Source organism: Corvus brachyrhynchos, unplaced genomic scaffold, assembly GCF_000691975.1.
Source record: "Corvus brachyrhynchos isolate BGI_N302 unplaced genomic scaffold, ASM69197v1 scaffold142, whole genome shotgun sequence".
Lineage (NCBI taxonomy): Eukaryota > Metazoa > Chordata > Aves > Passeriformes > Corvidae > Corvus > Corvus brachyrhynchos.
The window spans coordinates 5,116,036-5,132,176 of record NW_008237226.1 but is presented as its reverse complement, the minus strand read 5'-3'; the positions used below and the strand labels follow the sequence as shown (position 1 = coordinate 5,132,176).

The 16,141-nt window shown below is 40.0% G+C and overlaps 1 protein-coding gene across 1 annotated transcript; it reads left to right on the top strand.

Moving 5' to 3' along the window:
- The first annotated feature begins 97 nt into the window (after positions 1–97).
- PDK4 (pyruvate dehydrogenase kinase 4) lies at positions 98–9,584 on the top strand. The gene is made up of 11 exons (XM_017729178.1): positions 98–127; positions 527–720; positions 1,746–1,817; positions 2,323–2,507; positions 2,937–3,026; positions 3,565–3,642; positions 4,277–4,353; positions 4,854–4,931; positions 5,231–5,341; positions 6,047–6,160; positions 7,094–9,584. Exons 1-11 carry the CDS (start codon positions 98–100, stop codon positions 7,223–7,225), a joined length of 1,161 nt encoding a protein of 386 aa, XP_017584667.1. The 3' UTR covers positions 7,226–9,584.
- The last annotated feature ends 6,557 nt before the right edge of the window (positions 9,585–16,141 follow it).

The window sequence follows — 16,141 nt, the reverse complement described above, 5'->3', positions numbered from 1 at the left end:
CGGGGAGGTCACCTCGGGTGGGCACCCCCGGCCGCAGTTACCCCCCGGCCAGGTGCCAGGCGCTGGAGACGTCTGAGTGCCGTCATCAGAGCTGAAGATGCGCTACAGCGCTGTTTCGGCGGTGTTCGTAGGGTGCGGGCTCTGAGAGGTCCATGGGCTGCGGGGCGTGTTCGTGCTCCGCGCACACCGGGGCGGGAGGAGCCATCAGGCGGAGTGAACGCGCTGTTCCCTGATCCCATTAGCGCTTTGGCAGCTCTGGCGGCCGTGCGCACATGATGCTGCCAGACGTCACCCCGAAGAACCTTCTGTTTACAGAGGCTGGAGTACTTCTTAGGGGATTGCAATTAAGTCTCATGCTAAGTGGGAACTGTACAAGTATCCCGTCCAAGAGCACGCTGTGTCTTACTGTCATGTAAACAGCGTTCAGCACAAACATATATGTACACTTAGATGACCTGGCCAGTAAAAGCCTCATGATTGCAGACGGATAGAGTCCTGAAGTTCGTGGAAAGTCAGCAATCTGTAGTTACACCTTGAAACTTTCTTAAACAAAAACTTTATTTTGGATTTATTCATAGGCTCGACTAATGGATGTGAGAGAACTTCCTTCTCATTTCTGCGACAAGAGCTTCCTGTGAGGTTTGCAAACATCCTGAAAGAAATCGATCTTCTTCCTGATAAATTACTAGGCACTCCATCAGTAAAATTAGTAAAAAGCTGGTGAGTATGAACTGCATGAATTCAGCATGCAAATTAACATAGCTTTGAGAACTTTATTGTTACAGACTTTTTTGAATAGTAGAAAGCATAACAAAATACAGTAGAAATGCAGTTCCTTCCTCAAAGCTGAATTGCGAGCTGTTACACACTGTCCTTTTCTAGCACACTAAAATTAAATTGAAAACCAATATGGTTATATTGTCATCTTTAAATTAGTGTGTTTGGGGGGTAGTTTACAGTTTGAAATAGCTAATAGAGCAAATCTCACTTTTTACTCTTCAAGAAGGGGGAAAAGAAAATATTTTCCCCATAGCATTACAGACCCTTAGACCCAAACAAAATGGGAAAGTAGGCTATGTACCTGTTTTGATCTGTCACTGATGCAGTTACTAACAGAGCTTCTGTTCCAAAGTATATTGCCTTAATACGTGCAACGAGTGTTTGAAATTCAATTAACATAATCTCTGCAGTTGATACAGTGGTTGAATCTGATTTAACCTTGTTTACTGGCACAGTTGCAGCATTTGCCAGGATGGCTGACATAAAGAGCAGAAGTATTAGAGTGAGATCTAGAAACTGTTCTTAATATAGCCAACAGTTGTGCCTTTGCCATATGCGTCAAGACTGTCAGGTGTTAGTGCAAGAGGCTTAGCTTCTGCCAATGCTGATCAGATTTGGAAAAATTTTGCTTAAGTGTCTTACTGATTGTCATTGTCATTTGGATCTTCTTTTGAAATACTCTGTACTCGAGAGTTATAAGGGGATCCTACATACCTTAAGCGAGGGTTTAGATTCCTCTTTGGTGGCAGGCACAAAAAAAGACTTAAAACTTCTGGGGTTCAGGCAGTCGAGAAGTGTTAGTCTGTCATCCCATTGCTGGTTGTAACTTTGATATTTCAGAGATACTTAAAACTCCTAGCTGAGTTGTTAGGACTAATGATGTGCACAAGACAAAGTATTTTTCAAGTTGATAGATTAATAAAAATCAATTAATAGCATATATTTCTTGTGTTCTTTTTCAATAGGTACATCCAAAGCCTAAAGGAGCTGGTTGAGTTCAATCAGAAAAGCCCAGATGACCAAAAAGTCTTATCTGAGTAAGCTTTTAATTTGTTTTTTGGAACTTTTTAGTTCACATTCTACTTTTCACAATATATTTACTTTAGACTGACAGCCATCATGAGCTGAATTTGATAATCTAGCAGAAGAGCTGAACATAGAACAAGCTGGTCTGTTGTCCCTTGAACTGTCATGACAGAGAAATACTAAAAAAAATTATCTGTGAAGTCACATCTCTGCTTCTTTCCAAGATGTCGGTTTGGGATCTTTTTCCCTTTCTTACATTTTCCTCTGCTCAAATAAATGATTAAACAGGCAGTGAATTTGATATGGCTCATTATACCTTCTGTTTTAAAAATGCCAAACTCTTCTGGGTTAGGTTAGTGAGGAATTACTTTTAAAAGAGTGAAAGAAACAGACTGTATTTTAACAGGCTGTTAAGCACTTAGCTGTGCTGGTGCTGGATTAAATAATTACATTATACAAAGCTTGCATCTGTGTAATCTGAGAATAATGTTCTAAAAAGATCTCTTTTTGACCTAGCTTTATAGATACTCTAATTAGAGTCCGAAACAGACATCATGATGTGGTTCCTACAATGGCACAAGGAATAATTGAATACAAAGACACTTTTAAAGCAGATCCTGTCACCAATCATAACATCCAGTATTTTTTGGATCGTTTTTACATGAGCCGTATTTCCACCCGGATGCTAATGAACCAACACAGTAAGTAGAAATTTTTGCTTGAGAAAAAACTTAAACCTAATGAGTAACATGTTAATATCAGCACTTCTGAAAACTGATGGAGAACTGCTTCACATGATTTTGTGTGACACTGAAAAGTTAGAAATGGAAACTATCACTTAAGAGAGTAATGGAAAAACTTGTTTTCTAGACTACAGAATAATTGAAGTAACTCTTTTGTGGAATATGTAGGGATATCATCGATGTCTGAAAAACCTTTAGATGTGAACTACAGAGAAGCCAACATAGTTTGCTGACATTATATACCATTTTAACTCATAAAAGGCATAAACAACATTCAATATTTTATGTGATTATATGTTGTGATTTCACTGTATTAGTCTCAATTTTTAGGCTTTTACATAATACAGTATTTGTGATTAAATACTGTATTGTTCTCATCTCAAACAGCTCTTCTTTTTGATGATAAGTCTGGCTCGGGGCACCCAAGGCACATTGGAAGTATTGATCCTTGCTGTGATGTTGCTGAAGTAGTGAATGGTGCGTATTCTCAGAGCTTTAATGTTTGTCTTCCTGATCAGTATCTGTATCTGATTGCAAGCAGTTTGGGTACCAACTTGTGTTGTAGAGGATGCTGACTGGCTTTAATTGAAATAGCTGAAAGCAGTCTTACCAAGGCACGAGCTTTTAGAGGCCGGAATTTAAAATACAAAGTAGCAGCAAAAAACCATGTTGGAGTAAGTCCTAGCAAGTGACATGAGGTAGGAGTTGAAGTTGTCTGAGGTGTTGAGATTGGTTTTACCTAGAGGTAGATAACAGATGCATCAGTTCCGTACAATTATCAAAGTGTACAAAGATTTGCTCATGCTGCTATAATTGCCCCTTGTTCTCAATTTATAGTGCACACAGTGGATGCAAAGTTATCATTCCCTTGACACACATTCCCTTGTCTATGTCTTAGACTCTCTAACACCTTAGCAGCTATGCAGTTAAAAGCTGTATTCTGCCATGCATTAAAATTAATTTCTACATTGCTTGATATTATACTTTATATCATTTATTTAAATAATTATTTCAGATGCTTATGAAAGTTCCAAGATGTTGTGTGACCAGTATTACTTAACATCTCCAGAACTGAAACTTACTCAAGTGAATGGTAAGATGAGAGCTTCCTATTGATAGCCAAACTGCTGCTTTTACTGACTCAAAAGGCTCCCAGTTCTGTAACCTTAATGCACATACTAGTTAATCTGACTTGGGCTAGTTCCTCTTCATTTTCTATTAGAGGCACCTCATTTAACCTCCTGTGTTAGACCTCAAATGTCAATGTATCTTAAACACTAAATTTTTGAGGTACCATTTATGAATTTGAGAAAAGTCAGACAAACCTGGACTTAAAGTAACATGAGAAGTTGCTACAGAGGACCTCTGTATCTGGGGTGAGGAAGTGAGGCTGCTGAAATGCTGGGTCTGGTCTGAGCTGCCTGCATGTGTCTGATGTCAGCAGTCTGCTTAATTATTAAAATCCTTTATTTATAAAGGGGAATTAATACTTGATTTTTTTACTTCTTTCTTTGAAAAGAAGCTGTTACTAAGCAAGTGGCAATTGCAATCTAAACACTGTTATGAATGCATAAAGCTGTTTGCCAATTTTGGAGGGAGGAAAACCAAAAATTAAACTTGATTTATTTTTTTGTTTGTTTTGGCAACTTGCTCATTGTAAAATTTGGATACAATATAGAAAAATGTCATCACCCTTTTAAATCTTTTGTATTTTTCCTTTCCTCTAGGAAAAGCTCCAGGAGAACCAATTACCATTGTATATGTTCCATCTCATCTTTTTCACATGCTTTTTGAGCTCTTTAAGGTATGTCAGTGTAAACTGAGAGAGTTAAGTGGGCTGTGGGGTGGTGACCACCACTAGCCTTCTGCTTTTAGAGATTACATCTGCAGATTTGCCCTGGTGCCTTTTCTGTGGATTGGACAGTGTGTTTAGGAGTAGTGAATGGGCTGAACTTCAGTGCTGCCAGCATGAGATGCAGAAATCTGGCAGCCTTTAGCAACTGCTGAACTTTGCTCTTCTCCAGAAACCTGTTGACTTTAAGGGAGTTATGTTATTTAATTTACAGTGCCTGAGTTATGTTGGGCAAGAAGTTGTAATCTTTCACTCAGAAGAGTCTTGGCTATGCTTAGATACTTCTAGGTGTGAGACCTCCTCTGTTCCCATTATGCCAAAATGCTAGGTGTGTCCCTTGGAAACTAGGCACTGATAGGAATAGAGGGTAATTTTGCCTCTATGTACAACGAGTGTGGTTTGAAGTGCATGGATTCAACAATCTCTGATCATGGTAACCTTCTTTTCCACAGAATTCAATGAGAGCAACTGTTGAATTCCAAGAAAACAGTCCTACCCTTTCTCCGATTGAAGTGACAGTGGCAATCAAGGTATTTTACTGGCCTACTACAATATGGACTTAATGTAATCTTTGTTATTATACATGCTTAGCTGATTCTATTAAAAGATCTTCTGGCCTCTGAGAAAAGATCAAAGATACTGTGTATGAGCACATGAGCATTCTCGATGATACGAGCCTCCACGTAGCACAATTATCTAATTGGAAAATAATATGCTGCAAAACAAATGTTTGCATTTATGACTGTTGGAAAGGTGTGTTCAAATAGCAGCATTTTAAATACCATTCTTAGTGCATGCTAGTTGTTAACTTCATTCTCTCTTAAATCAGATCTCAGACCGAGGAGGTGGTGTTCCAGTAAGGAAAATTGAGCAGCTGTTTAGCTACATGTATTCCACCGCCCCAAGGCCAAATATGGATGATGGTCGAAATACCCCTCTTGTAAGATACTTTCAATACTTCTGTTGCAATTAGGTTGTTGTAAGTGTTGCTGTGTTAATAATGAAGCACTGTGTCTACCCTGCTGCTTTGTGGGATGTGCAAAGATTACCGAGCCCCATAAATATGAATTTACACTTTCTGAAACAAAGTTTTGATATTTAGCTTAGTGGACAAAAATATGCTTTTAAAGGGAAAAACAAAGAAGAGCATTGCAACCTGAATCTAACCCCCTTTTTTTTTTTTCTTCTTACATTCCAATGACACTAATTTACTTTGTCTTCACTCTCCACTCAGTCCTTAAACTTACTGTAAATCACACTGTCTTTCTGGAGGCAAGCACAACTAGAACTGGCTTTTAGACTGTTATTAATCTCCCAGTAGCAAGCTCCTTTTACTAATCAAGCTGTACTAGCAAAAACAAGGGAGGGAAAAATACTGAAATGTAATATGTAAAAGTGGGACATGAATATAGACCCTTCCACTTCCATGGAGATCTTTTTTCTTGTGGTTTTGGGTTTTTTTAATGGTCAGTTTCAGCATTCTCTATGAAACAGAGTAGAGATTTATGTTTTCTTCTACCAGAAGAGGAAGTGCAAAGGATTTTTTAACAGCTTAAAAATCTCTGAAGACTTTCCAGATATTTAACTTTTAGCCATAAGAGCTAGTAAAAAAATTAATTAATTTTATATTGTACTTTATTTTTAGGCTGGCTTTGGGTATGGCTTGCCAATTTCTCGTCTGTATGCTAAATACTTTCAAGGAGATCTAAATCTTTACTCCATATGTGGTTATGGAACAGATGCTATCATCTACTTGAAGGTATGTATTTAAATTTAGTTAAATAAGAGATAACTACCATTAATGCAGTGGGTTTACTCATTACCATTTTAAGGTAAACAAATTCTCTGCTCATGAGTAGCTCTTGTTTTTTCTTGAGAAGTTACAGATTTAGTAACTGGTATTAAAAAAGTCACTTGGCTTTAACTAGTTTACTTGAAAAACTACTAGTGAGAGCCTTGTTGGTTTTCAGCTTAAGATGTTATCTCCTTGTTCATGGAATACAAAGTACTTGAAGAGAGTGCAGTAAAGGTGTGAGCAACAGATCTAGTTTGTTTACTCTGAAAACTAGAAAATCCATGTAAACTAAATCCTTAAGGAGTCAAGGTGCTATTCAACATCTGCCTTACAGCAAGCTGTGGGATTCAGATACCAGTAATTTTGAACACTGGGCATATAACATGCACTGCTGTTTCTGTAAGAAACCTGCAAACAGCACTACATATTCTTTTCTACTTTCTGCACTTAATAATGGGAAAAACTTGCTTTGAATTTCTTTTGCTAAACTGAAAACACTGAAGCACAATCAGAGAAGAAGTACAAAAGGAAGAGACAGTTCAGCTACATATATATATAACATTTCTATTAAAACTTTTTCTCTGGAATTTTGCAAATGAAGGTCCTTTTCCATGCATTCCTGGACTATCTTGAAATCATGTTAGAGGGTACTGCTTAAGGCCTATTAAAAATGCATAAATAGGATGTGATGTTACTGCATTTGTCCTGCCAAATTATCCAAAGCAGTCGTAGATACTGAAGCACCTAAACTACTGCATCTATTGTAAAAACACTTGTGTGAATAACTTCATTTTGTAGTGTCACTGGCTTAACACTTTAGGCATACTGAATGAATTTTTGCTAAGTGGCATTATTGAGAGAAAGAAACCAAGTAACTTGTTCCTTCTTGACTTTTAGGCCTTATCAACAGAATCAGTAGAAAAACTCCCAGTTTTTAACAAATCAGCTTCCAAGCATTACCAGGCTACCTCAGAAGCAGATGACTGGTGTGTCCCAAAGAATGTGGCAAAACAGAGTGCAGCTTTCTGAAGAGAAGTTGGTATCCAGACACCCAAAGGGATCAAGCTGGCTTCAAGAGCAGCGTCTGGAAGTACTAATCTACCTCCAAACAAGCAAGTTTCAGAACTGGCAGAGGAGAAAGAAGATAAGAATATTATAAACCTAGGCTGTATGTGCTGGATCTGAAACCTTGCTGTGGACTTCAGGATGAGGAAAGTAGGAGCACATATGTCTTTAAAGAAGAGCTGTGTATAGAGGAAAATCAGGCCATTTTTTTACTATGATCAAAGACTTGGTGTGGTAGAGGTGTGCAATTTTCAAATCCTGTTTAATGCTTGAATTCTGAATACTGATAAACATGAGTTATGTTGATGCATATTTTTCTGTTAGAATAGTTATCAGCAGTTTATCTTATTACAGAACTTCTCAGGTAGATAGATAACATCTGTACTTTAAAGCTGTATTTATAACATTTGGAAAAGATTCATTTAACATGGCAGTCTTGTAGCAAGATGCAAACAGCATTCAAATACAGCCTGACTGGAAGAGAGGGAGCCCTGGGAGGTATGGAGAAAGTGTTTTCCCTATATAAAGAAGTCCCATTTAAAGAAAAAAGGTATTCCAGGAATAATTCTTCTGCGATGCCTTGCCCTGTGAGTCATGTTGCTAGATACTTTATGTTAAGCTGTTCATGGGAAATCAGCCAAGTAAGGCTTCTATGCATAAGGTAATGAAGAAGAAAATCAGGATATTTTTAAAAGCTACTGGAAAGAAATGGAAATATAAACAGCTCTAATGTTAGGGTACATCTAGCCTACATCCCTGTATTCTGGAGAATGTGTGCCAAGTAAGTCAGTTAGGATTTTCCAAGAACTGAAGTCAGACGTGCAAGTTGAACAGAAAGGTTTTGGTGATGTGTATTGTATAAGCATGTTGTGAAAAACAGCATGTTTAAAGCACAGTCTTGTGGTTTGTTTCTGTTGTGCTGTTAGGAGGTTAGTGGCTCAGTACACTAAACCAAAATCTGCCAATTGTATTTTCCAAATTTGTATCAGACCACAGCAGCTCAAAGAGGTACATGGGGAATCTGTAATCTGAAAGCTGTGGTGAGCACTGAAGGTCTGTTGGCAAGGTTTTCAGGAGTGGTGTTGGAACTATAAAAATTTATTCTAAGAACTGTTCATTACAATGGAAATGGCTTAGGAAATGTTTCAAAATATAAGCAGCACTGAAAACTACAGAACAGCTTTTATGAACAGAAAAGTAGGGGGAATTCCCACAGGAACAGAGCCAGTGGGAGAGAGTTGTTCCGAAAATATTCCATTCTCAATAAGCTTCTTCCTTGCCCATCTTTGTGTGTTTTCACTTTTGTAAGCAAGGTAAACTTAACAGATGCTAGACTATTGGACATTGCCAAGCTGGCCAGTCAGAAGTTCATCAGGGCTGTATAATATTACTTGAATTTTTTACCTAATTATCATGTTATCTTACATGATCCTGTGCAAGAAGTTGCAAATACAGCAAAGCATCCTGCTCAGTATGATAGTTTTCTATTAGAGATTTCTATTTGTTGGATGGAAAATCACTTCATATTCCACTGTGAATCTAAAATGGTTTTTAATAGGAAACTACCTTTGTGTTCTAGAAGTCCTGTTGAGCTTTATTTCTCATTGAAAATAAAATAGAATTTTGATATGCCTTGTTTATTTTAAAAAATAATTTTAGATGTATTAATGATAACTGCTGAGTATGATGACTTTAGTACTGCATCTGGGCTGTTTTTATCCTGGTGAATGAGGTGCAGTCACCAAAGGTCACCAGATCATGCATCTGGGCTCAGCTCAGTGAATGAAATGACTAATAAAAAGGAAATATCTTTGTCTAGAATGTACAGGTGTGAAAAAGCTGGTCTCACTGTCATAAAATAATTGAGTATTTGTTGATTTTTGTATTGAATACAAGGTCACAAACACATACCTAGGTAGTCATTATTGTCAAGCAAACACAATTTATACCTTTCTGCCTGCACCCAGTAATGCTTGAACCTGAGTTGTGATCTGATGGTACATCTGTAACACAGCTGCAGCTGCTCCAGTTAGAGCTGTAATTTCTGTTTCAAAGCAGCTGAGGATGGGTGATGGAAAAATGTTTGTGATGATGCTTGCAGAGAGAAGCTGTGGAATATTCATGATGCAGGCAGAGGTTTTGTAGCACTTAAGGAATCCACTTGAAATCTCTGTAGTATTACAAACTATGTCTATCTACCTAGATAATACAGCACCTTTTCCAGCACTCACTGACTTTATTCTGGAAGTAGAGCTGTAGTTTTAAGTCTTTTACTTGGATGTAGATGTTGAAATAGTTTTATAATAAAATCTTTTAAATGGTTGTCTGTATCTTTGGTTTTTTAAGAAGTCTAGTGCAAGCAAGGGCTTTTTATTTTAAGCCTTTTCAAATGGAGTTGAGAAAAACAACACTCACACCGTGTCAGGTACAGCAGGAGGAAGAAACACTAGAAGAATTATCTGCTTATGCTTAATGTTGCATTGGTTGAGAGGTTACATAGTACCTAAAATCAGTGCATTAGCTTATGCAGCTCCTTGCTCTTTATAATTAGGACAGTATTCATTTTGAGATGAGAATTGGGAATCTTCCATCAGAGTATGTTTTATGCTCTAAAATAGTTGTCTTTTGTTCAGTTTTAAAGAAAATGAAAATGGACTAAGAAAAAAAGATGTCCTTCACTGGGCCTATATCTAACAAAAAGGTTTTCCACAGACTAAATGGATGCCTGTCTTTCAGCTCTGAAGCAATGGGACAGCTGGCTTTTCATACCTGGTGTGTAAGAAAATGGTAGTAATCCTCTGGATCAGATGGTGTCATGATCCAACAGTCCTGTACAACGGGTGTTTTCGCAGACTTGTGTTTGCCTGGGGCCATCCTGCATCTCCCTTAATTTTAAGTACAGAGTAACTGTAAAAATACATGTAGATACTTTTCTTGAAAGAGGAAAGGTGAAAACCAGCTGTGTCTGGCAGCAAGCCTACAAGTGACAGCGTTGTGTACTGAATTTACCCTCCTTAGCAGTGTGGGTTTCACCTTCCTAAGGGTTTTTACTTGTAATGCCAGGGAAGCAGATCACATGGCATCCCTTTTTTGTATTTTGCAGTTACAGAAATGTACCACTCTGACATATACCAATATGCCAGGTGTGTTTGGAGAAACAACCCAGAACTTAAGTACACCAGGGACTTCATTAACCAATACAGAAAACAAAAGGAAATCAACAACACAAACACCCATTGTGTTTTCCCATCATTTTAACTGTCCTGTAGTCTCTATAGACAGGACTTGCATGTCAGGTTTTTCCAAGCAGAAATACACATACATGCATTCTATACCTTGCCCGTGGCAGGCTTGAGAGCAGGGATGCTGAAGTGCAGCAGGGTAGACCCAAGCTGCTGTCTGTGCAGCCCCCTGTTGAGCACATGGCCCCAGCAGATCCAGGTCTCTCTGCAGCATGCTGTGCACAGACCATCAGTCCCAGCCAAGCTCCCACAGTCTGGCAGACAAAAGGTGGGTCTTTTTTCCTTCCCCTGCACAAGCCCAGTGGGTAAGAGAGGCCATGCACCAGCTCCTGGTCGCAGTGTGGGGCTGGCTTGCTGCTGGCACGTCAGGGGGGCACTGACATCAGCACGTTTACCCACGGCTGAAGAGTGTTCTGGTTTCACAGGAGATAAGCAGGTGTTGCACTTTCGCCCTTTGTCCCCTGATCAGGACCTTACACAGCCAGCTTCCTGGTGTCAACAGAAACCACACCAAAGCACCCTGTGTTTTCTCTTCCAGACCATTAGCTAAAAAGTGTACACTGATTACTGGTTAGTGTTACTTGTGCCTTGGGCACACATCCAGATAAATCTCCCTGGAGCCTTGATACAGAGTTGTTCATTATCATCATTTCTTACCCTATCCCTTAACCAAGTTTTTAAATCTACCAGACTTTGCCCTTAACATGCAATAATGTCCTTCCCAAAGCAGTATTACAAAACAAGCTTTGCTACCTTTGATAAGAAACACTACTGGACTGGAAAAACTGTTGGGTGTTTTTCTCCTTATAGTAGCAATGACAACTTGAGAGGATCAGGTATAACACCCAAGAATTTTCTGCCCTGATGTTCTTTAGCAGTTTTAGCAAATGGAAGGTAGGACATGGCAGTTTTTGATCCCTCAGCTCAGGTAATTTTTGGGGGTGGGGATGGTGAAGAAGGGGCACACTCCTCTGTTAACATCTTTGAGTTTGTATTTCCCAAGAACTGACAACGCAATTTTTAATGTCTGTGTCCTGACCCTGTATTACAGGCCCTAAGGTGGCTTTGCACATCTGTGCTGTCGTGCACATTCAAGACAGAATGACTGACTTAGTACCTGGCTAGATGCTGCTACTCCTCACAGTCAGCAAAGAGGAAGGACATGTTGGTAGGCAGCTTCAGTCAGTCCTGCTTCTCTCCACTCCCCTCACAGGGAGGAAATGGCATAAATACCCATGGGCAGTCTTACTTCTTCCCTGCAATCTTGAATGTTGGGTGTCAAAGCTGGAACACAGTCCTGGGTCTTCAGAATATCCTGAGAACTCTTAATAATGTAAGATTTTTATATAAACAGAAAAATATGTATGGGGTATCAGGAGCTGCTCCTCATCAACTCTTCTCAATATCCCTTCTGCAGCTATGGAAGAAAATCAAAGCAGAGTGCAACAAATTGGCCCATGTAGAATTAGCACAGATTTCCCTGTGTCACTCTCTTGCTTTGCAGTTCCTAAAAGGAAGGGGAAGGAAAGGAAAGGATCTCTCTGGTTTCCTGCTGTGTGAGGGGCACAGCCTCGAGGAATGAGACTCATTGCCTTTCCTGGAGTCATGTCCAGTTTAAAATCCAGACAGAAGTGTGATGCAGGAAACACAGCAAGAGGAGTGTCAATCAATCCCACTATCTTGAGCTGCCAAACGTTCTCTTGGCAGGTGACAGAGAGTTTCTAGTTTAGAACAGGCATGCTTTAAGTTACATTAATGTGGTACAGCCCTGTCTGCAAGGCTGAAATAAGAAAATCAAGTAATGTTTTCATTACCGTTATAGGTTGGGCTTTCTGTACTTTGTCACATCACTGGACTGGGCCTGAAAGCTGAGAACCTTGACATGGGATTCGGCACACCAAGTACTACACCTTATCATGGCACTGTGTACATGTCTCTGTGTGTGTGCCAAGGTGTGAGTTAGATATCTCAGCTGCCTCTCATGGCCAGTGTCAGTTTATCCAGAGGACTCCAGAAAGCTTCTTCGAAACACTTACTTCTGGTGCTGGAATAGTGATCCAGTGTCCATTGGCAGAGTTCAGCTGACTCTAATGGGACCCCAGACACTGGGGGTGCCTCTAGGCACCTGTGTCTAGATGGCTTCAGCTGTGAGCTGGCTCTCAGCTCGTTCAGTTACCGAAAAATAGACACCCGGTCCTATATGAGGAAGGCTGGAGTATTCTTCCTGTCTCTCATCTGTCACTCTGGAAGACAGAGATCTTCCACAAGTCCTTTATCATGCCTGCCAGTCCCATGCAAATACCTTGTATGGACACTCCTGGCTTTCTAAAGTAGCAGTGAATATTTATGTTTAGGTAAATGACTCAAGTCCTCTTACTAGCTCTGCATGGTTGTGGGAAACTGGAAATAACAGAGCTCAAAATTATATTACTGCTGTGTCATTGCTGGCCAGGGTGGATATATAATGGAAAATCCCAGACAATATTTATTCTGCAGCAAATGCCAGTGGGATATTGCAGATAAGCTGGCTGCTGGCACAAACTGTGTGAGCCTGGAGCTGCCTCTGTGCAGCTTGTCATCATTGACATTGCTGATCTGTCTGGGTTTGGGACTGGTCCTAGTGCCACATGATTGCAGGAGACAGCATGAGGCTCATCACTCTGCACCCCACAGGCAGCAGTGCTGTCAGACAGCTCTGAGCCATGCCTACCACTCTTGGGACAACCAAATACCAATTGCTGAGCAGACCTTTTACAGAAACTTAGGAGCTAACAGTAGCTGATGCTGATTGTTAGGTGCCATGAGGCATACTGAGAAATCAGATGCATTGTAAGCTCCTTTTTGTAGTGTTTATTCCTTAGAATGGTTTTCTCTTCCTAGCAGCTTTACTGCCCACAACACTCTGGGCTGATTTTTAACAAATTAACTGGGAAATAGATTTGAATACCTGCCAGGGCTGCTTGTCATCTCCTCCAATCACTGTGGCATGCAGCAGAGGTAGTAACATGCATTGCAAAGCCTATTGGTGACCCAGAGTCACTCCCCTGCTTACAAAGGGTATTACAGGTGGAATTCAACCTTCACACAGGGATGGATCAGGTGGTTTGGACTACTCTCGGTGTTTCTAGGTATGTGTCATTGCCTCAGAGACCGCAGGAAGCTGTTTGCTCAGGCATAAAACTATGTTTGTGTTGACACAGAAGCACTTGTTTCTGCTTAGTTAGGGGCTGTTATAAAACCTTCTGATCTCACAACTTTCCGTTGTTTCTAATCAGCTTTGCCTCCAGTTTTACATAAATACACAACGAAGAAATCTTCATTTTCAAGCTCTGGCCAGGGACACCTGAAGTTTTCATTATTCATGTTATTCATGGAGATGCCCAGAAGTCTTCTTCTGGTACAAATTCCTTCATGTGCTTCTCCCCCATGGCCTCACCCTCTTGTTCCTGTGTTCTTCCTACTCTGGGTACTGATGCCTGGCTCTGCATGCTCTGAGCCTATTTTCTGCCAAAGGATGGGAACAGTCCTTTGGAGACATGTCACACTTCCAAAAGCTTTTGATGATTTTTCAAGGCCATTGGATGATCAATTCACTTGAGGGAAAAAAAATTGTAACACCTTCTGCATATTCCCAGGCTTCTGTCCTTTGAATGATAACGTTCATGTAAGAACAGCTGAAACAATGGCAAAATTATTCATGGGAGTGCCATAAATTGATGCAGACAGACCTTGGAAATTATATTACAGTACTGAGGGCTTCCTGAAAGAGATGTTACCATCCTTCTTCAATGAATTGTTCTTGCCTTTTCCTTTGCAGCAGAACGATATTCCTCACCTCTGAGTATTGATCTTTAGGGAGATGATGTGTCTTAACTTTAAGTCTGAACTATAATAGTCAAACAAGGCAGAGAAGAACTGGAGATCTTCCCAATTCTTCCCAGGAATAAACATATCCACTGCCTTAAGAAATGAGAGTTTTGGAGGGAAAAGGTCTACCCTTAACAGGGGGCTGTTTCAGAAGAGGGCGGTTTCTTTTCATATGAGCAGAAGAAGATTCCAGCAAAATTGTTGACAATGAAAGGGTAAAATAAATATTTTTCAGCATTTCTTTAAAGTATATTTACACTGGAAAGCTTGGGGGTTTTAAATACTGTAAACATTTCTAGAAGAATAACAGTATATTGCTGTAAATTATGGTAAACCTTCACTTATGGAAGTATTTTTTTATAATAGATTCAGAAGCAGATATTCAGTTGTTCTTATTTTAATAGCGTATGAGTATGGAATACAGAATATAGGTGATGGATCAATGAGTTGTCTGTAAGCCTGTCTGAGAACTGCTGATGTAATTTACTGTTCTTTTCTGTAATGTTTCTAACATATGCTAACTCTTTTCCAACCAATAAAAGACTGTAATATAATGTGGGAACAACATATTAAACAATGTAAATGATAGATATTAGAGTAGTAATAATTCATTTTTAGACTTCACGCCATGTCTGCTGAAATGTGTGACAAGATTCCTGTTGACACCAGTGACTTGTGGACAAAGCCAAAGGGCTTTAAGCTGTTGATCTGTAAAGTGACACATACACCCCTAAAGGTCTCTAGAAAACATGAAGCAAATTAATTTTTAACTCCTTCAGAGCACAAGACCAGACAAGAGATGGGTCTCATTGTGTTACCCACCATGAGTTCTGCAAGATGACACTCATTGTGTGGGAGGAATTTAAAATCAAGAGCCATACCTAGGAGAGGAAGAGAAGTATATGACTGACATTTAGACCTTCAAGATATGTTGAATAGAAATGTGTATATGCACATATGGCCTATTTAAATGCACTGAACTGGCTGACAGCTCTTGCTTCAGCCCATCCTCCTTACTTATAGCAGTACAACCGTGGAGAAGCTTGAGATCCAAACACCCCACACTAGAGGGAAGTCAGCTCTCAGCCTTTCTGTTCAAACCAGGTGAGATGAAAAGCCCAGGTCCGTGCTGCAGGAGTCTGGGTGCAGAGACACCATTGTGTCTGAGGTATAAGCATGTCCCTGTTCCACAAAGTGGGCAGCTTGTCCTTGCGTCCCTGGCCACCAAGAGCCCCACTGAGATAAAGGGTTTTTGCCCCTGCCTGGAGACAGAAGGACAGAACTCTTTAACAGTACATGACAGTGACTGGCCACAGCTTGTGCTCATTTCACACAGCTGAGGCTTTTTAAAAAGAGGATTAAGAGTGTACAAACCCCAAACAATGTGAGGGTCTGCTTCAATACGGCTGGAAGATTATTCCAGCTGTTTGGGGCCGGGAGCCTAAAAAAGTGAAGCTTGCCTCCCATAGTTAGTTGAGCTCCAGACACTTGGACATGAACAGCTTGGTTTAAACAGAGGGCAGACTAGTAGCTAGTGCTAAATAAAAGAATACAAAACAGCCCTGTAAATAAGAAGTGAACAATTATAAACCTTAAAAATACCCTTCAGGAAACACATGGCTGCTGTTCTACTGCTAGCTGCTGGATCTTTTGTTCTACTTACAGCTTTCCATCCTTTTATTTTCTTGATTTTTTTTTCTTATGAGGACAAACCCTGGCTGCAGATACAGCACAGCCTGCTCCGGCCGGGCGTGGAGGGCACCGGGAGCAG